Source organism: Durio zibethinus, chromosome 4, assembly GCF_047325235.1.
Source record: "Durio zibethinus cultivar Kanyao isolate XHJ-2024 chromosome 4, ASM4732523v1, whole genome shotgun sequence".
Classification (NCBI taxonomy): domain Eukaryota; kingdom Viridiplantae; phylum Streptophyta; class Magnoliopsida; order Malvales; family Malvaceae; genus Durio; species Durio zibethinus.
This window is the reverse complement of record NC_143165.1, coordinates 9,471,408-9,493,974: the sequence shown is the minus strand read 5'-3', so window position 1 is coordinate 9,493,974 and position 22,567 is coordinate 9,471,408. Positions and strand designations below refer to the sequence as shown.

Below are 22,567 nucleotides of genomic sequence, written 5' to 3'. Positions count from 1 at the left end.
CTAATTTTATTATTTACTTTTATTATTTTCTTTTAATAAACAAATATATTTGAGTTTTTATTCATTTTAATTTGGAGAATAAAAAATGATACTTTTCTTACATACAATGAAAAGAAGAACGAAGACATAAAATATATTAGTTAAAGATGATTTATTTTTATTGTGTTATATTTTATATGTTATTTTGTGGTGTTAGAAAGTGATAAAACCATTTGAGTAGTGCAAACTACAAGTCTCATTACCCGTATAAGATTATCTTGCAATAAACTAAACAAATTATTAGAAAAAAATTAAAAGTTTAACAATTTCAAACTCCCTAAAAGTAATTTACTTCATTTTTTATAAACTTGAAAATATATAAATAAATATTATAATAAAATTGCTTAGCATTTAAAGTGTTGATGTTCAATTACTAGATAAACAATAAAAATATTATTGTATTAACTTTAATTTAGTCGGGACAAATATGATCACAAAAATTTTAAAATTTTCAAACCTTTAAGATTTTTTATAATAAATCCATAAGAAATTTAAGAATTCAATGAAGGCAACTGCCCCCATATACTTTTATGTAGACCCGTCTCTAGGGAGTAGAATTTAATAGTCAAATTCAATTCATAATAGTCTAAAAGTGACAGTGCATTATTTAGAAAAAAATATTCAACCTCTTAGACTTTTAATTCTAAGGACTAAATTCAATTCATGAGAAAGTGACGTATCCATTATTTAGAAAAAATGTTTAACCTCTAGATTTTGTTGAAGTTAAATATTTTAATGTTCAAACTCAATAGTATAAGATTAAATACAGTCTTATATTATAAACAAATTTAACACTGAAGATGATACTTTCCACTTCCATTCAGTTATGCAAATATATTATAAACAAATGACCTTATTATATTATTTCTCTCCTTTGCTATTTTCTATATATTAGGTTTTTTTTTACCCGTTTGCAAGATTTATTTTTTTCTTTAAAATATTTAAAAAGTATATATGCAAAAATATATATGTACACATGCACACACACATATAAGTTTTCTAAATTCTAAAAATTTCTCTTTATCAAAATAAAAATTATGATAAAAAAAAAACCAAAAAATTAAAATAACAATCATATTAAAGAAAAAAACATTATTATGAAGGACCAATGAAACCATGAAACCTATAAAAGAAATAAAAGTGAAAAATCAATAAATTTTATTTATATTCTTTATTTTTAAATGATTTAAATTTAAATCGTTAATTCATGAAATATGTATAGATTAAAATTAATATAATAATGATGTATGGCATTTTGTCTCCTATTATTAATTAAATTTAAATAATTAGTAACGTATGAAAAATATTTTAAATAAGGTTGATTTATATTACTTTTTCTTTTCAAAGATTTATTTTCATATCATTAAATAATGAAATATGAAAACCCATAATGAATAAGGACTTACTTAGACATATGTAAAACTAAATTAGTTTTACACCATCTCATATCTTTTTATATGATTTATATTTGATATTCCAACCATTAAATTTATGCACTACTCAAATTAAAAATGCATGCTAAATTTTAAGTAAACGTAAAATATAAACCTATTTGCACTTGTGATAATAATAAAATGTTAATCATTAGTGTATATTGAAATGATGATACTCTCAATCAAAATGATAAGAGTATTGAATTGACTTGAAACATTATGTGAATAATAGGTACAAATAGATTGTTAAAGTTGATGGTTGATTTATAAAAATTTTTTTATCATATATGGAGTTATAAAATGGCTTAAAACAAATTAATTTTATACTTGTGTAATTTGATCCCTTAGTATAATATTTTTTTATGACTTTTCATATCTTTGTCATTTTTCCTAAATTCAATTGTTAATAGAATATGGAAAGTTTTAAAAAATTAATTGCTTATGAAAAGATTGAAATTAGTATGATAATATTTTATAAATTTTCTTTTTTCTATCATTTTAATTTGAATTGGGGTAGAAAATTATCAAAGTTTGAAAAGTTGATTTATATATATTTTTTCTTTTTTTAAATGCTTATGTTTAAATAATTAATTACTAAAATGTAAAAATATAAAAAATTAATATTCTAACCTTTCGTATTTTATTTTTTACTACAAATAAATATTAAATTAACAACTTAATATAATATAATAAATATATAAACACACACACACACACACACGTCATTAATGAGCATATTTATTATTTGGATTCTAATTACATATATAGATAAATATGATAACTCTTTGTATTCTATTTTTTTATATTAACTTATTAAAAAAAAGTAATACTTGCAAATATTGAAATTAATATGATGACTTTTCATATTATGATTTTTTATTTAAACTAATTTATACTAAAAAAGATAAAAACATTTAATATTTGTATTTATTTGTGGTAACCTATCATTACATAAAAATAAATGGAGAATAAATTATTTTTAATATTTTAAATCAAATAAATAGAAAAAAATTTTATCTCTTGTTTATATTTGTACTTTCTAAAAAGTATGCTATTACTAAAAACTCATTTTTTAAGGGATCCATGAAAAAGAAAATTAAAGGAATCATTTTCATTAACTAAATGAAGGTGTTATCTGGCAAAAAATTATTTTGAAAAGAAAATCTAAATAAGTAAATACATTTAGATAGCCATGAGCTATCTTAATTTGACATTAAATCCCTGATACTAATTCTTTGGGTTAATGTTACAAATAGTCTTTGAATTATAGTAAAATATTTAACGTGGTATCTAAATTTTAAAAATCTTTAATAAGATACCTAAACTATGAATTTGTTAACTAATATGGTTCTTACCCTTAATGTAGTTAGTTCTAAATGATGAATGTGGCGCACAAACAATCTTTCAAGTATCATATTAATTAACAAATTCATATTTTACGTAATATATTAGAGATTTTTAAAGTTTTAGTGTCACATTGAATATTTCACTAATCATTATTAACATTATCCATGATTTTTTTGTGTATGCACTTAGAAATAAAAAATTATATGAAATTTCTATTATAATGAATTAATTACCATGATTTCAATAGTAGAATAAGATTGATCAATTTTCATTAAATCCTTATAGGGTGTTTGGTTTATGAAATTTTAGATTCCGAGGGATAGTGTGATATATAGAAATGTGTGGATTCCTGACAAAGGGTGATTGTTAATGGCATGGGATTGTTAGATTCTTGTGTTTTGGCTAGGGAGAAAGTTAAATTACTTAATCATGTATTTTTATTATAATATCCTTTACTACATAATAAACATAATGTATTTGTCAAAAAAATAATCTACAATTATTGTGTTTCACATATTCAAAATGTGGTATTCAAGTAGGAAAAAGGTTTAAAAAATATTACTCAAATACTATATTTCTATTAATAGAAACGTAGTAATTGCAAGATAGAACTTAGTATTCCTTCCTTTCCATCAACAATCATAATTGCCTTACAAGTATTAATTGCAAATTTATAACTAAATAACAAATGTTCACAAATATTTTAAATTTATGGTTTAAATACTGCATTTCTATTCATACAAATGCAAAAATTGCAAGACAAATATTAATTTAAAATTTATGACAAAAAAACAAATGCTCATAAATATTTCAAATTTATGACTCAAATACTACGTAGCAATGTAATAATTGCAAAATAGATATTAACTTCCATGTCCATCAACAATCATAATTGTCTTACAAGCATTAATTGTCTTAGAAGTATTAATTGTAAATTTATGACTAAATATTAGATGCCCACAAAATTTTCAAAATTTATAACTCAAATATTGCATTTCTATTCATAAAAATGTAGTAATTGCAAGACAGATATTAATTTCCTTTCCAGTAATATAAAAGAAATTTATTACTAGTCAAATACTACATTTTTATTCAATGAAACACAGTAAACAGTCATAATTATTGCATTTCAAAACCTTCAAATGCAGTATTCGACTGAGAAAATATAAAAAAAAATACAAGTAATCAAATACTATATTTTTATTCAAAGAAATGTAATAAATAATCGTAATTATTGCATTTCAAAGCTTCCAAACACAGTATTCGAGTTGGAAAATAAAAAAAAAGTTTCATTCCATACATTGATTTTCAAAAGAGTAAAGTTGAAATAAAACATTTTCTTAAAAAACCACAAGGAAAGGTAAGTTTTTTATTTCAAGATTTTTGGTTACTGTTGAAAATCTAAGATTACTCCAGAAATCATAAATTTGTGAATCAAATTTGAGAATCATACTCCCAAAACCAAGATTCTGAAGGAAAATCTCATATTCTCCTAAACTAAATGCCTTTTTAATTTTTTATCAAGTGCATACATATCTTTTCATAATTTTGGTAGCCTTTAAATTAAAGATCATAATGATGATGATATGTGAATGTAGCTATCAATACTAAGAGAAGGTATGTTTACATATCTTTAGCTTATATAGATTTTCATTTTCTTTTTTGTATATGTATTATTTTCAAAAGTAAGAATTTCAAATGAAAATGATAATTTCATTATTATATATAAATTATCATTTAAAACTAATATTCTAATTGATAGATATGAAATGAAAATGATAATTATGTTGTTATGAACAATTATATTAAATGAAGCAGATATTAAATTTATTTACTATGTTATTTAATCTTGGATATTCATCTCTTAAAAAAATTATGATTAAACTTATTAATTGATAAATATAGCTACACGTCATGTCTTTATACTTATGTTTCAATTATTGGATTTTTTCAACATTCATGAAAGCTTATTATTTATTAGACTACGAAAAGAGCATAAAGTATCTCTCATCCTATAAAGTTAACTCCTTTTACGCACCTCAGACTTTCAAAATTTCTAAATATTAAGTTGAACATGTCCTTGAGACTTAAGTTAATTATTTTATGTTACATAACAATTATTGATTATTCACACTAAAAAACAATTGTTGATTATTATAATTCTTATAAAAAATATAACAAAGTGGCATCCATGTCGGCAAGTTTTTTCTTATTTTAGATTATTACTAATTTAATTTTTAATTTTGAATTTAAAATATAAAGTTGTTGATAATATGAATATATGAATAGTTAGATATTTATAGTTATAAAAAATATAAGAAAATATTAGTTTTTCCATTTTAGATCCTAAAATTAACGAATACAAAACAATCAAATTAAATATAATAGTGATGTCATGAATTTTTTAAAAATATGATTTGAGAATGATTAGTTTTAAAATTTTAAAATATTATATTTTTAACAACATTATTTCCCATTATCAATGGCTTAATTTGATAAATAAATCAAACATGTGATTTTAGATTATGGAGTATATTATATGTAATAAGATGTAAAATTTATTGTCTATACAACTCATTGTATTTTGTTTTTCATTTGATGCATAAAAACTGGAAAAGCGTAAAAAAGTTTCAACTAAATTTTATCAATTTTCAAATTCAAATAAACTAATTTTAGTTAAAAAAACTTGAGTGGTTATTAATACACTCTAAATATCGAAAATATGTATTATTTTATTTGAAAAGATAAAAATTTTAAAAAATTATTAAATTCATTGTGCTTAAATTAAAAATGGAAAAAATAAAAAATAACTCATTATTTAAAATAACTTAATTATCACCAAATAATCATGTATATAGTATAAATATATAATGAAAGAGTCCCGAATAAAAACTTTTAGCCTATGTTTAGATTGCCGTAAGTGAATGGAAAGGAAAGTAAGGGAAAAGAAATGAAGAAACCTTTCTTTACCTTTCATTTGTTTGGATTTCATGTAAATAAAGGAAATGGATGGATGCTTAATCCTTTGCTTAATCCTTTGCTTTTCTTTGCATTCTTTCATTTTTTTAATTACCCCAAACTAGGAGAAAGGGAAGGGAAGGAAAAGAAAAAGAATAAAATTTTTGCAACTTGAAATAGCTATTATACCTTAATTTTTTTATATTCCAAATAAAGTTTTTATTTATTTTCAAATCTAGTTAATGCCAAATCTTCTAACAAATCTTCATGAACTCATAGTCTAAAAATGTATATATCTAAAAAACAAGATATTACCTTATTATAAAACAAACTCCTAACAAAAAGCAAAAAACGAAAATTATTTAATTTCATGTTGTCATTTTAGTACGTAAATCAATATATACAATTGTAAAAAAAAAAATGTACCAATTAAAAGAATCATATTAGTATCCTAAATCACATTATCAATATTGTTTACCTTGTGATTTGTCTAGTCAAGTAATAAATTCGTAAAATTAATTTAAACAAATGTATCATGCATTGCAGGTAAAGACTTGAAATATTTGATTTCTACATTTTATAACAAGTTTTTAGAAGATATTTGATTTTTTACAATTAAAATTATTATATATTACTTTGCATTTTAGTTTAATATTTCACCAAAAAAGTTTAGTTTGATATTTATATGTTATTTTATTAAAAGAAGGTTATAATTAAAAAATGGTTATATTTAATAGTTTTCTTTCTTTTTAACTTTTTAAACAAATAATGATTGTTATGATTCCTTTCCTTTTGTTTATTAATTTAGCTGTCCAAACAAGACTATATTTATCATTTCCTTTCCTCTAAAAACGTTTACTTCATTTCTTTTACTTCCTTTTCATTTCCTTCACTAATATTTATCCAAACATAATGTTAGGTTTAGTAAAATGTCCTTTCAGTTTCAGCATTTATTCATTTCCATTAATGTTTTAATGTTATTATAGAAAAAAATTAGAAGTTTAATAAAACTCATTGTAATATTAATGAGTCAAATATTAGAGAATTATAGCATATTATAATTATTATTTCCTTAACTTCTATAAAATATTTATCTTTAATAGTACACTACATGAATATATTAAAAGGAGAATGTATTTTAATTATTATACTTTCTTGTTTAAATATAACTTATTTTGTAGAGTTTTTAAAGTAAATAAAAAATAAAATTTTTCAATGTTCGATTACTTATTACTAATTCGAAAGTACTCAATGCTTGACTTTTTTTTTTTTTAAATTAAGACAATGCAAAAAATAAGCTATAAAAAATCATGATTTATTTGCATGAGTATCACTTATATTCTAAATTTTCATTTTTAATATATTTATTTGAATTAATATCAATTATTTATTTTATTTTTTAAAATATAAATAATGTTAACCATAAATTATTAAGATAATGAAGATTTTTTAATATTATAAAAAGTTAATTTTCAAGGTGAAATTAAAAAGTTTTTGCATCTTCTTTAAAATAAATCAAGTTTTTTTGTCAAATAAATAAAATGTTTTACTGAAGATTATAATAAGTGGATCCTTTTGCTCATTTTCAAATATTTTCAAATCTATATGAAATTTGATAGCTACAATTAAAAAACTATTATTTTATACAGTATACATTTAATATAAATAGCTCGATAAGTTACAAGTAACATGTTTTTATAATATGATTACGTAATAATTAAAAGTATATATATAAAAATTAAACTAATATTTAATTTTCATACAAAGCTCAAATATCTATTAAATAAAAGTGGTTAAAAATCAAATTAAATGTATTTTTGGCATCGCTTTTCAAACTATCAACAACAAATGTAAATAACAAATTAATATATTTAACAAACAAATAGTTTTAAAAAGAGAAAACAATTACAATTGTAAAATAGTCTAACTAATGATAAATGAAAGATCACTAATATCGTTTAAAAAAAGAAAAAGAAAAATCATAAGTCATGAAGAAAATAAAAAGTTAACAAAAAACATTAACAAAATTAGTTGAAAACATTATACATGCCAAGAAAATCAAAAGTCAAGAACTTGTATAAATTTAATGGAAAACAAAAGTCTAAAAAAAAATAACTTAAACAATTAAATTTTGTGTAATAGAGTTAAGAGATATAGGCTTTATTTCATACTTTATGTAACCGAAGACTTATGATTTAACATGGCATTTATTGAAAAAATGAGTTTTATTATTTTATTTCACAAGATAAACAAAATAAGAAAAGGAGATTTTAGTAAATAGATCATATTTGAATTAAAAGTCATAAAAATGAAAAAAACTCATTATTCAAATTCCCTAACTACCTTACAAAAATCATGTAGGTGTAATATGAATGTGTAATAGAAGAGTTCCTAATAAAAAATTTTAGAAATATTTATTAAAATATCCTTTCAACTCCAATATTTATTTATTTCTATTAATATTTTAATGTTATTATATAAAAAAGAAATAGAAGGTTAGTGCAACTTAAAAAAATGATGATTAACTAGCTACAATAAAATGATGATGATTATATTATTATTTCTTCCACTTTCACAAAATATTTATTATATTATTATATTATTATTTATTCTACTTTCACAAAAAAAAATTTTCTAATAACTGACTACAATAAACATATAAAAAGGTTAAAGTATTTATCCTTACTTTATCATAAAAAAACACTTGAACTTTATAACTTAGATAAACCATTATACTCTTGTTATATTCAAATAAGCCATTAATTTTTAATTTGCATCAAAATAAATTCTTAACCTTTAATTTGTATCCAAATAAGCCCTTAAACGTTTAATTTGTATCTAAATAAGCCTTTAACCTAAATCATTATTTCATTTGAAATAAAGACTTATTTAAATATAAATTAAAATATAAGAGCTTATTTGGATATAATCAAAGTATATGGACTTATTTAAGAAAAGTGAAATAGTTTATGAGCTTTTTTAAAAATGATGATAAATCAATAAAAAATCATAAGTTATTTGCGTGAGTAACACTTATTATTTAAGCTTACATTTTTAATATTTTTATTTAAATCAATAATGATTATTTACTTTATTTTTTGTAAATATAAACAATGATAATCATAAATTAATATGAGAATAAAATTTTTTGTTTTAGCCTTATGAAAGTTTGCAATATGAAATTGAAAGAACTTTGAATCCTTTTAAAAATAAATTGTTTTTTGTGTCAAATAAATGATTAAATGCAAAACTTTACTAAAAATTATAATAAGTGGATTTTTCCTATTTTCATATTTACATGAAATTCAATAAAATACAATTAAAAAACACGATTTTTATAATATACGTTCTAATGTAATGTTATCCATAATATACTTCTTTTATTTCTTTTAGAAATGGTTTGGCCCGCTATGATTTTTTTCCAATAAAATTATAAAGTAATAATTAACAAACTATATTAAGCTAATATCTTTGACTTACAGTACCACTCAATAACAAATTAATATATTTTACAAATAAATAAATTTAATAAGGCAAAAAATAATAATTACAATTTATAAATGGTATAACTAATAACAAAATGAAGGCACCTTAAATATCACCAATATTTAATTATAATTTGATAACAATAATGACAAAATTATTAAAGTAAACTTGAAATTATATTTTATGATTACTACAATAAATGAAATTTATTACCAAAAAAGGTGAAAATGTTTTAATTTTGACAGAATTTTCTTTTCTTACATGAAATCTAACACAAAAATGTACTTGAAATTTAACAATTTTGCTTACAAAAAATTTATTAAAATTACTTGAAATCTAACAATTAACACAAAAAAGTAATCAAAAATAAAATAACAACTATATTGTGAAAAATAAGAAAGACTAACTAACATAATTTCAAACAATAGCTTCAACATAGAACTTGTAAAATAATATGTGAGCAAACTATACTTTTTCATTTCCAATTAAATTAATGTATAAATTTACTTACCCAATATAATTTATACAAAAAAATTATTGAAAATAAAAACTTAAAACTTAATATAAAATAAAACAATGTAAATTTTATAAAAAAACCAAGAAATAATATAAAAAATTTTATCCCTTTTACAAATTCATCCATTGAAAAGGAATATGTCATCAATAAGTTTCTTTTTTAAAGCAATAAATAAGAGATTAGACAATAAAAATTTATCTTTAACTTTAAGAATACAAATTTCTTAAAAGATGAAAATAAATAAAATTAAAAGTTAAAGAGATTACATACATTTATAAGAAACCTAAAACATAAATAAAAAAAAATGATTAAAATGATATTTACTTCCAATAGTAATAAGAAAGTTAATTTTTAAAACAAATAATTGCTCTTATAATATTACCAATATAAAAATATTAAAAACAAGAACGCATAGGATCATACAATTTACGGACTAGTCACCAATAATTTGAAGATGAGACAAATTTATAACAACAACAATACCAATAATATATAATAAAAACTTTGAAAATTTTTTAAAAAAAGCTCAACATCTATAAAAAAAAATTATTAGAAAATAAAAATATTAACACTTAGTTGAACATTTATCAAAATAATCATAAGCTACAAACAAAAAAACATATGGTGGCCTTTCACCTCTTGACCAAATAGCTAAGAGGCTTTCCAGGAAAGGTGTCATCTTTGAGAGAGACAAAACATAAGAGATCTAGAGAGAGAGAGAGAGAGAGAGAGAGAGAGAGAGATTCAATAACTGATGTTTTTCCTTCGATTCAACAGATTATAATTGGATCCGATTATCCCGGCCTAAAGTTACTAACTTTTTTTTATTAATTTAAGAAATAAATGAAATTTCTCACATCTTTATAAGAAAACAAAATATCTTCGTATATTTTAATATTATTTTTCAAACATTGTAGAAAATTTACTTAAAACTCTAAAAAAGGTTAAAATAATAAAATAAAATAAAATATATTTATATTTATTTAATTATTTTTAAAAAATAGTAATTTTCTTTTGTGATTTTCTCATTTCTTTTAGTAGAGATGTTCATAATTTGATTTTAACTTAATTAACTTACTGAATCAATTTAATATTGTTAATCGGTTGATTAACAAAAATAATTAATTTAATTTAATTAACCACTCAGTTAACGAATTAATTTAGATCAATTAATAAAAATAATTTAAAAAGAATTTTAATTTTTAATTAATTCAGTTCAAAAATTAAATTAATCGAAATTTTAAAGGAAATATAACAAAATCCAAATATAAAATAAAAAACACATAAAATAGATCTTTTTATTTCATAAGTTGTTATATTTTTTAACATAATATTTTGATATTTGAATATTTTATTAGATAATTCTATTTTGTTGATTTAAAATATAAGAAAATAAAAGTTTCAAATATAATTTAATTTTAATGTATTTATTATTCGATTAATTAAAAAAATTAATTGAATTGATCGAATTAAAATAATATAATATAATATAATTTAATTAATTTAAATTTAAATAATTTTATTTGAAATAATTCAAATTAAATGAATGAATAACCTATTTATATGTAGTATTTTTCTTGCACGTTTTCTTGACATTTTAAAAAGAAAACCAAACGATATTTTTTTTGGTGACAATTACTTAATTCCATTCACATAGATAACACATTTTTCCAAGTTGTCCTGAAAAATACAGTTTGAAAATTATAAAAATTAATGCATGGTTAAGAATTGATTGAAAACTAAAAAGAAAAAGGCTTTTTGTGCCATATGATATTTGTTCCCAAAGTATTCCAGCCCCTGCTTGACCAATAGGTAAGTGACAATTTGTTGGATTTCAATTCTTTTAAGTCAGCTTTTGTGGCCTCTTCTTTTGATAGTTGTTAGAAAAGACAAAAAAATGTTTTCCTTTGAAAGTTAAGCAAATATTTGTTTTCAATTGATCTGTCAAATGTTGGATGTTGTTTATTTTGGAAGATATGGTTTTCATTATCAAAAAATAAAAATCAATTCGAAATATAGAAAAAAAAAGTATTAAGTGTCAAAAAAATATATTAGAACATTAAAAAAAAATGTAAAAAAAAATGAGATGATAGAAGGAGCATTAATTGAACTCAAGTTCGACTCGATAATAATCAAGTCGAATTGAAGTTTCATTCAAATTTAACTCAAGTAATTTACTGAGTACTTATATATGATTAACACATTTAATCACACTAAGATAAAATGACATGTACTTTGTTTAGAAAAATTTTCCAACTTTTAGATTTTCTAAGTTAAAATATTTTACTGTTTAAACTCAATAATTTAAGATTAAATAAAGGTCTATTCAAATTTAACATCTAAGGTGCTATTTTCAACTTTCATTCTTATAAAAAATAATTCTTCTACTTGATATAGTACCAAAATCAATGTTTGCTTCCATTATATATATAAAAAATTCTCTTGTAACTTTCCACTTTCCAGGCTAACAAACAAACCCATGATAGATTGTAAAATAGTAATTTATTTTTCCAGTGTTAAGATTTGCAATTTCCTGGGAAAAAGTGGGTACAGTAACAAAAGATGCTACTTTGACACGAAACTTGGAATATATTATTAGTTCTTTGACAAGAAAGTTGGAATATTTGAAAAACATATTTTCTTTGGCAGCAATGAAGAAAATTTATTAGTATTTTTTACCCATTTTCAGTTTCCAACAACAATTTGTTGGAAAAGGACTGGGAATGCTGCAAATGAAAAGGCTAGTTTTTATGTATTTCACACATATCAAAGTAAAGGCACACCTTTAGTATACATTGTTGTAGTGTTGAGGCAAGGAATGAAAAAAAAAAAAAAACTAGAGAAGAAAATTGCATAATAAAACTATTTGCTGCTATATTTATTATCTGCTGAACTTACACAAAAAGCATTAAGAGTAGTAGCTAAGATGTATGTAGACTTAATAATTCATATTTTGGTGTTTATTCAACGTCTTTAATAATACAGCCAAGAGGAACAATTCAAATGATATTTTCTGTTCACTGTCAGTACTCAATTCTGATAAAATTTTTTTCTTTGTCTCAATGCAACTCAGTTGTTGAGAGAAGAATAAGGGGTTGCAACCAAGCACAGATCATTTTTTCTTCTAACGACAGCTCCAAAAACCTCATCCATGTCAAGATCTTCAAGCTTTTTTCCACCTTGAAGTTTCCAGTCAAAATGGTATAACAGCTGTGCAAGAGGTAACTCAACATTGGCAATACCATACACCATGCCAGGACACATCCTTCTTCCAGCACCAAATGGGATGAATTCAAAATCGGCCCCCTTGTAGTCAATTGAACTATCAACAAATCTCTCTGGATAGAATCTGTCAGCTTCACTCCAATAGTCAGAATTCCTGCCAATTGCCCATGCATTGATGATGACTCTGGACTTGACTGGTATATCATATCCATTGATTTTGCATCTCTGTGAGCATTCTCTTGGAACTAGCAGAGGAACAGGAGGGTGCAATCTTAAAGTTTCTTTGATGACAAGTTTCAAGTACTTTAATTCATGTAGCCCTTCAACATCAACATTCCCTTTTCTATTGAAAACCTGCCTCACCTCTGCCTGTGCCTTCTGCATAACTCTTGGGTTTTTCAGCATTTCTGACATTGCCCATTCTAATGTTGTGAATGATGTATCAGTCCCAGCAACAAAAACGTCCTGAAGCGGTATTAATTATTAAAAAAGTAGGATTAAATTTCGTGAATTTTGCTTCATGACTATAGAAAGACAAATAGTAACTTTCTGTTTTATTTTTTTTTTTTTTTTTTTGTGAAAGAAAGTTTAGGCTGAGGAGGAGAGGCATTAGCATTCTAGGGTCAGGACAGATTGCAGATTTCAGAGAGTATTTATATCAGATTTACGGATTGTCTAGAGGATCTGATGGCAACAGGATTTGAATCTAAACATTAAAAGTGAAGTATTCGAATCTTATCAACTCAACCAATCCTGTTAGATTAGATAATGATAACAAGTAAATTCGGAAGATCATTAATCAATGAAGCAAATTTTACAATGCAAAATAAAAAGTATTTTAGAAATAGACTTACTAACCAAGATTACTGCTTTGATATTGTCAGTTGTTAAAGGAAATTCAAGGTCACCATTCTCCTGAAGGGTCAAAAGAACATCAAGAAGATCATCCAATTCCCTCTCACCACTCTTTGTCATTTCGTTGCTAGCTTTATGTTCATTGATGACAATATCAAGGATCTTATCTACTTTTCGATGCAGCCTCTCAAGTTTAGGCCTCAAGCCACTGAGGAACTGAAGAAATTTTACTGAAGGGAACAAGTCTACAAGAGTGAAACCTGAAACGGACCGTAACATTTCCCTGAAAAGTAATGTGAATTCATCTTTCTGATCTTTGCATTTCCCACCAAAAGCAGTCCTTGAAACAATTTCATATGTGAGAGAAGACAGCATGTTACTAAGGTTGACTGGTGATCCTGCTTTTGAAGAAATTGCTCTGACCATCTTTGATACCTCTTCTTCCCTAATTGGACTGAAGGATTGCACACGTTTTGAACTTAGCATCTCCAACACGCAAATTTTTCTCAGCTGCCTCCAATAGTCTCCATATGGTGAAAATGCAATGTCTGTTGAATTATAAGTTAAAATATTTGCAGAAACTAGAAGAGGCCTATTCGCGAAAATGATGTCATGGGATCTCATCACTTCTGCAGCAGTTTGTGGAGAAGAAACAACGATGTTTGAAATTTCTCCAAGCTGAAGGTGCATCAAGGGCCCAAATTTCTTGGCCAAATCTCTTAATGAATGATGGGGTAGAGAGCCAGCAAGGAGGTGCATATTCCCGATGACAGGCAACCTCCATGGTCCTGGTGGTAGATTTTGAATCAAGTTGTTGGTCTTGAGTCTCTTCCCTAGTTTCAGCAACATGAACAAGAAGATAACAAAAGTGAACAACATGGGAAAGGAGAAGAACAGGTGCTCCATGGATGTAGAATGTTAGACAGTCTTATGGCTTGCATTCCATCCACTTCTATCTAGGTGATTTATGTAATGGTTCTGCATTGACTACAGTTTGTCCTCTAGTTCAGTGGAATCTTAACATCAACAAAGATTATAAAAAGATAATTTTTCTTTCAACTTGTTGGATTTCAATACTTTTACGTCAGTTTTTGTGGCCACTTATTTTGAATTCTCGACATTCTAAATACTTGTTAGAAAAGAAAAAATGATTTTCCTTTAAAAATCAAAGCCAATATTTGTTTTCAATTGATCTGTCAAATGTTGGATGCGGATTATTTTGGAATATATAGCTTTGAAACAATTCGGTTTAGCAAAAAAAAATAAAATACGAAGCCCACACCTCCTAATAAAAATTGTGTGGCTAAAATGACAACTTCATTTGGGAAGAACAAGGAGCTTCAAACGAGTAGTAGTTAGTGTTCTGAAAACAAAAACAAAAATAAAAAATAAACAATTTCGTCCCATCTTATCTTGAACATGATCATTTTCTACAACCTTTTCTTTTTATAACGTGCGCCAGAATTGCTATAGTTGGCTCGAATGCAAACAAAAAAAAAAAAAAAAGGTCGAATCAAGCTAATCTGATTTGATAATAAAACGGACAACCAAAATCTGGAATGACTGAACTCTAAGCAACTCAAAGATTATTTCAAAATGGTCTAATTCCAACGATTCAATCTCAAATAACAGAGTATCAAATCTAAATTACTTTAAATCGAAATAATTCTATTTCTTTGTCCAATTTCCACCTCTACCTTACACCATTACTCCAAAACCATACAAAGTGAAGTTCACACTCGGAACCGACGGCTTTTGTATTTAAGCACGGTTATGGTTCAACTAGAGAGCACCACATCTTCAGGCAAAAGAATTAATGAAATGAAAAACAAACGCCAACCATTAAATTTTTTTTTTTCCTTGCGAGAACTAAAACAGAAGGAATCATGGAAAACCTCTTCGAATTTTCATCGAAGAAAACTCCTCCATAAAGTAAATTATTCGCTGGATATTTGGACAAATTGCAAAATGCCTTCTTTTTCGAAAATTATATTGGCAAAATGATATTTTTACAAAATATAAAATTTAACTCAATTGATTTATATAATTATTTTTAAAAAATCTAATTCAGATTGTTATTATTTCAATTCTTGTAAACCCTTTCTCTGTTCTCAAATCGAGACTCCTTGTAAAAATGAAAAAGTTTCTAAAACCGGCAACAATTATTTTCTCCTTAAAACAACATAAAACCTCTGAAGTAAAAAGCCATCCACAACGAACATCAAACCAAATCAACTACAGCCTACAGTCATGAATCATGAAATGAAAACCTGTCCATCTGGGGATTCGAAGGTAACATGCATGAGAGGACAGCTACCCATTTCTGTCCCAATTAAGGACCTTCATCCATCCTTATATGCGGAAATCCACCACAGAAATCACCAACCCACTTTTTCCAATCCATATAATTCCAAAAGATAAGGTATGCCCCGTATAACCAGACATTAAATTTGAAATATATATAAGGACACACAAATATTTGAGTTTTTATTCATTTTAATTTGGAGAATAAAAAATGATACTTTTCTTACCTACAATGAAAAGAAGAATGAAGACATAAAATATATTAGTTAAAGATGATTGTTTATTTTTATTATGTTATATTTTATATGTTATTTTGTGGTGTTAGAAAGTGATAAAACCATTTAAGTAGTGCAAGCTACAAGTCTCATTACCCTTATAAGATTATCTTGCAATAAACTACACAAATTATTAGAAAAAAATTAAAAGTTTAACAATTTCAAACTCCCTAAAAGTAATTTACTTCATTTTTTACAAACTTGAAAATATATAAATATATATTATAATAAAATTGCTTAGCATTTAAAGTGTGGATGTTCAATTACTAGATAAACAATAAAAATATTCTTGTATTAACTTTAATTTAGTCGGGACAAAAATGATCACAAAAATTTTAAAATTTTTTATAATAAAATTTTAAAATTTTTTATAATAAGAATTCAATGAAGGCAACTGCCCCCATATACTTTTATGTAGACCCGTCTCTAGGGAGTAGAATTTAATAGTCAAATTCAATTCATAATAGTCTAAAAGTGACAGTGCATTATTTAGAAAAAAATATTTAGCCTCTTAGACTTTTAATTCTAAGGACTAAATTCAATACATGATAAAGTGACGTATCATTTATTTAGAAAAAATGTTTAACCTCTAGATTTTGTTGAAGTTAAATATTTTAATGTTCAAACTCAATAGTATAAGATTAAATACAGTCTTTTCAAATTTAACATTGAAGATGATACTTTCCACTTCCATTCAGTTATGCAAATATATTATAAACAAATGACCTTATTTTGTTCATATTATTTCTCTCCTTTGCTATTTTCTATATATTAGGTTTTTTTTTACCCGTTTGCAAGATTTATTTTTTTCTTTAAAATATTTAAATAGTGTATATGCAAAAATATATATGTACACATGCACACACACATATAAGTTTTCTAAATTCTAAAAATTTCTCTTTATTAAAATAAAAATTAAGATAAAAACACAAACTAAATTAAAAAAAACAAAAAATTAAAATAACGATCATATTAAAGAAAAAAACATTATTATGAAGGACCAATGAAACCATGAAACCTATAAAAGAAATAAAAGTGAAAAATCAATAAATTTTATTTATATTCTTTATTTTTAAATGATTTAAATTTAAATCATTAATTCATGGAATGTGTATAGATTAAAATTAATATAATAATGATTTGTGGCATTTTGTCTCTCTATTATTAATTAAATTTAAATAATTAGTAACGTATGAAAAATATTTTAAATAAGGTTGATTTATATTACTTTTTCTTTTCAAAGATTTATTTTCATATCATTAAATAATGAAATATGAAAACCCAAAATGAATAAGGACTTACTTAGACATGTGTAAAACTAAATTAGTTTTACACCATCACATATCTTTTTATATGATTTATTTTTGATATTCCAACCATTAAATTTATGCACTACTCAAATAAAAAATGCATGCTAAATTTTAAGTAAACGTAAAATATAAAACTATTTGTACTTGTGATAATAATAAAATGTTAATCATTAGTGTATATTGAAACGATGATATTCTCAATCAAAATGATAAGAGTATTGAATTGACTTGAAACATTATGTGAATAATAGGTACAAATAGATTGTTAAATTTATTGGTTGATTTATAAAAAAAATTATCATATATGAAGTTATAAAATGGCATAAAACAAATTAATTTTATACTTGTGTAATTTGATCCCTTAGTATAATATTTTTTATGACTTTTCATATCTTTGTCATTTTTTTTAAATTCAATTGTTAATAGAATATGGAAAGTTTTTAAAAATTAATTGATTATGAAAGATTGAAATTAATATGATAATACTTTATAAATTTTCTTTTTTCTATCATTTTAATTTGTATTGGTGGTAGAAAATTATGAAAGTTTGAAAAGTTGATTTATATATATTTTTCTTTTTTAACATGTTTATTTTTAAATAATTAATTACTAAAATGTAAAAATATAAAAAATTAATATTCTAACATTTCATATTTTATTTTTTACTACAAATAAATATTAAATTAACAACTTAATATAATATAATATATATGCACACACACACACACATACGTCATTAATGAGCATATTTATTATTTAGAATCTAATTACATATACAAATAAATATGACAACTCTTTGTATTCTATTTTTTATATTAACTTATTAAAAAAAAGTAATACTTGCAAATATTGAAATTAATATGATGACTTTTCATATTATGATTTTTTATTTAAACTAATTTATACTAAAAAAGATAAAAAAAACATTTAATATTTGTATTTATTTGTGGTAACCTATCATTACATTTTTTTTAATATTTTAAATCAAATAAACAAATAAAATTTTTATCTCTTGTTTACAGTTGTACTTTCTAAAAAGTATGCTATTACTAAAAACTCATTTTTTAAGGGATCCATGAAAAAAAAAAATTAAAGGAATCATTTTCATTAACTAAATGAAGGTGGTATCTGGCAAAAAATTATTTTGAAAAGAAAATCTAAATAAGTAAATACATTTAGATAGCCATGAGCTATATTAATTTGACATTAAATCCTTGATACTAATTCTTTGGGTTAATGATACAAATAGTCTTTGAATTATAGTAAAATATTTAACGTGATATCTAAATTTTAAAAATCTTTAATAAGATACCTAAACTATAAATTTGTTAACTAATATGGTTCTTACCCTTAATGTAATTAGTTCTAAATGACGAATGTGGGGCACAAACAACCTTTCAAGTACCATATTAATTAATAAATTCATATTTTACGTAGCATATTAGAGATTTTTAAAGTTTTAGTGTCACACTGAATATTTCACTAATCATTATTAACATTATCCTTGATTTTTTTTGTGTATGTACTTAGAAATAGAAACTTATATGAAATTTCTATTATAATGAATTAATTACCATGATTTCAATAGTAGAATAAGATTGATCAATTTTCATTAAATCCTTATAGGGTGTTTGGTTTATGGAATTTTAGATTCTGAGGGATAATGTGATCCCTGGAAAAGTGTGGATTCCAAGCAAAGGGTGATTTTTCATGGCATGGGATTATTAGATTCTTGTGTTTGGTTGGGACGAAAGTTAGATTACTTAATCATATATTTTTGTTATAGTATCCTTCATTACATAATAAACATAATGTATTTGTTAAAAAAATAAAACCACAATCACTGCGTTACAAATATTCAAAATTTGGTATTTGAGTAGGAAAAAGGTTTAGAAAATATTACTCAAATACTACATTTCTATTAATAGAAACATAGTAATTGCAAGATAGAACTTAATCGTCCTTCCATTCCATCAACAATCATAATTACCTTACAAGTATTAATTGCAAATTTGTAACTAAATAACAAATGTTCACAAATATTTTAAATTTATGGTTCAAATACTGCATTTCTATTCATACAAATGCAAAAATTGCAAGACAAATATTAATTAAAAATTTATGACAAAATAACAAATGCTCATAAATATTTCAAATTTATGACTCAAATACTACGTAGCAATGTAATAATTGCAAAATAGATATTAAATTCCATGTCCATCAACAATCATAATTGTCATACAAGCATTAATTGTCTTAGAAGTATTAATTGTAAATTTATGAGTAAATATTAGATGCCCAGAAAATTTTCAAAATTTATAACTCAAATATTGCATTTCTATTCATAAAAATGTAGTAATTGCAAGACAGATATTAATTTCCTTTCCAGTAATATAAAAGAAATTTATTACTAGTCAAATATTACATTTTTATTCAATGAAACACAGTAAACAGTCATAATTATTGCATTTCAAAACCTTCAAATGCAGTATTCGACTGAGAAAATATAAAAAAAAAATACAAGTAATCAAATACTATATTTTTATTCAAAGAAATGTAATAAATAATCGTAATTATTGCATTTCAAAGCTTCCAAACACAGTATTCGAGTTGGAAAATAAAAAAAAAAAAAGTTTCATTCCATACATTGATTTTCAAAAGAGTAAAGTTGAAATAAAACATTTTCTTAAAAAGCCACAAGGAGAGGTAAGTTTTTTATTTCAAGATTTTTGGTTACTGTTGAAAATCTAATATTACTCCAGAAATCATAAATTTGTGAACCAAATTTGAGAATCATACTCCCAAAACCAAGATTTTGGAGGAAAATCCCATATTCTCCTAAACTAAATGCCTTTTTAATTTTTTATCAAGTGCATACATATCTTTTCATACTTTTGGTAGCCTTTAAATTAAAGATCATAATGATGATGATATGTGAATGTAGCTATCAAGACTAAGAGAAGGTATGTTTACATATCTTTAGCTTATATAGATTTTCATTTTCTTTTTTGTATATGTATTATTTTCAAAAGTAAGAATTTCAAATGAAAATGGTAATTTCATTATTATATATAAATTATCATTTAAAAATAATATTTTAATTGATAGATATGAAATGAAAATGATAATTATGTTGTTATGAACAATTATATTAAATGAAGCAGATATTAAATTTATTTATTATGTTATTTAATCTTGGATATTCATCTCTTAAAAAATTTATGATTAAACTTATTAATTGATAAATATAGCTACGTGTCATGTCTTTATACTTATGTTTCAATTATTGGATTTTTTCAACATTCATGAAAGCTTATTATTTATTAGACTACGAAAAGAGCATAAAGTATCTCTCATCCTATAAAGTTAACTCTTTTTACGCACCTCAGACTTTCAAATTTTCTAAATATTAAGTTGAACATGTCGTTGAGACTTAAGTTAATTATTTTATGTTACATAACAATTATTGATTATTCACACTAAAAAACAATTGTTGATTATTATATTCTTATAAAAAATATAATAAAGTGGCATCCATGTTGGCAAGTCTTTTCTTATTTTAGATTATTACTAATTTAATTTTTAATTTTGAATTTAAAATATAAAGTTGTTGGTAATATGAATATATGAATAGTTAGATATTTATAGTTATAAAAAATATAAGAAAATATTAGTTTTTCCATTTTAGATCTTAAAATTAACGAATACAAAACAATCAAATTAAATATAATAGTGATGTCATGAATTTTTTAAAAATATGATTTGAGAATGATTAGTTTTAAAATTTAAAAATATTATAATGTAATGTTATCCATAATATACTTCTTTTATTTCTTTCAGAAATGGTTCGGCCCGCTATGATTTTTTTCCAATAAAATTATAAAGTAATAATTAACAAACTATATTAAGCTAATATCTTTGACTTACAGTACTACTCAATAACAAATTAATATATTCAACAAATAAATAAATTTAATAAGGCAAAAAACAATAATTGCAATTTATAAATGGTATAACTAATAACAAAATGAAGGCACCTTAAATATCACCAATATTTAATTATAATTTGATAACAATAATGACAAAATTATTAAAGTAAAATTGAAATTTATATTTTATGATTACTACAATAAATGAAATTTATTACCAAAAAATGTGAAAATGTTTTAATTTTGATAGAATTTTCTTTTCTTACATGAAATCTAACACAAAAATGTCCTTGAAATTTAACAATTTTGCTTACGTAAAATTTATTAAAATTACTTGAAATCTAACAATTAACACAAAAAAGTAATCAAAACTAAAATAAGAACTATATTGTGAAAAATAAGAAAGACTAACTAACATAATTTCAAACAATAGCTTCAACATAGAACTTGTAAAATAATATGTGAGCAAACTATACTTTTTCATTTCCAATTAAATTAATGTATAAATTTACTTACCCAATATAATTTATACAAAAAAAATTATTGAAAATAAAAACTTAAAAATTAATATAAAATAAAACAATATAAATTTTATAAAAAACCAAGAAATAATATAAAAAAAATTTATCCCTTTTACAAATTCATCCATTGAAAAGGAATACGTCATCAATAAGTTTTTCTTAAAGCAACAAATAAGAGATTAGACAATAAAAATTTATCTTTAACTTTAAGAATAAAAAATTCTTAAAAGATGAAAATAAATAAAATTCAAAGTTAGAGAGATTACATACATTTATAAGAAACCTAAAACATAAATTAAAAATAATGATAAAATTGATATTTACTTCCAATAATAATAAGAAAGTTAATTTTTAAAACAAATAATTGC

At 23.1% G+C, this 22,567-nt stretch overlaps 1 protein-coding gene across 1 annotated transcript; it reads right to left on the bottom strand.

Annotated features, from left to right (window-relative positions):
* Nucleotides 1-12,655: 12,655 nt before the first annotated feature.
* On the bottom strand, nucleotides 12,656-14,801 carry LOC111287589 (desmethyl-deoxy-podophyllotoxin synthase-like). Its single transcript, XM_022878232.2, has 2 exons — nucleotides 13,864-14,801; nucleotides 12,656-13,470 (listed from the first exon to the last, which is right to left on the bottom strand). Exons 1-2 carry the CDS (start codon nucleotides 14,764-14,766, stop codon nucleotides 12,850-12,852), a joined length of 1,524 nt encoding a protein of 507 aa, XP_022733967.1. The 5' UTR covers nucleotides 14,767-14,801; the 3' UTR covers nucleotides 12,656-12,849.
* Between the last annotated feature and the right edge of the window lie 7,766 nt (nucleotides 14,802-22,567).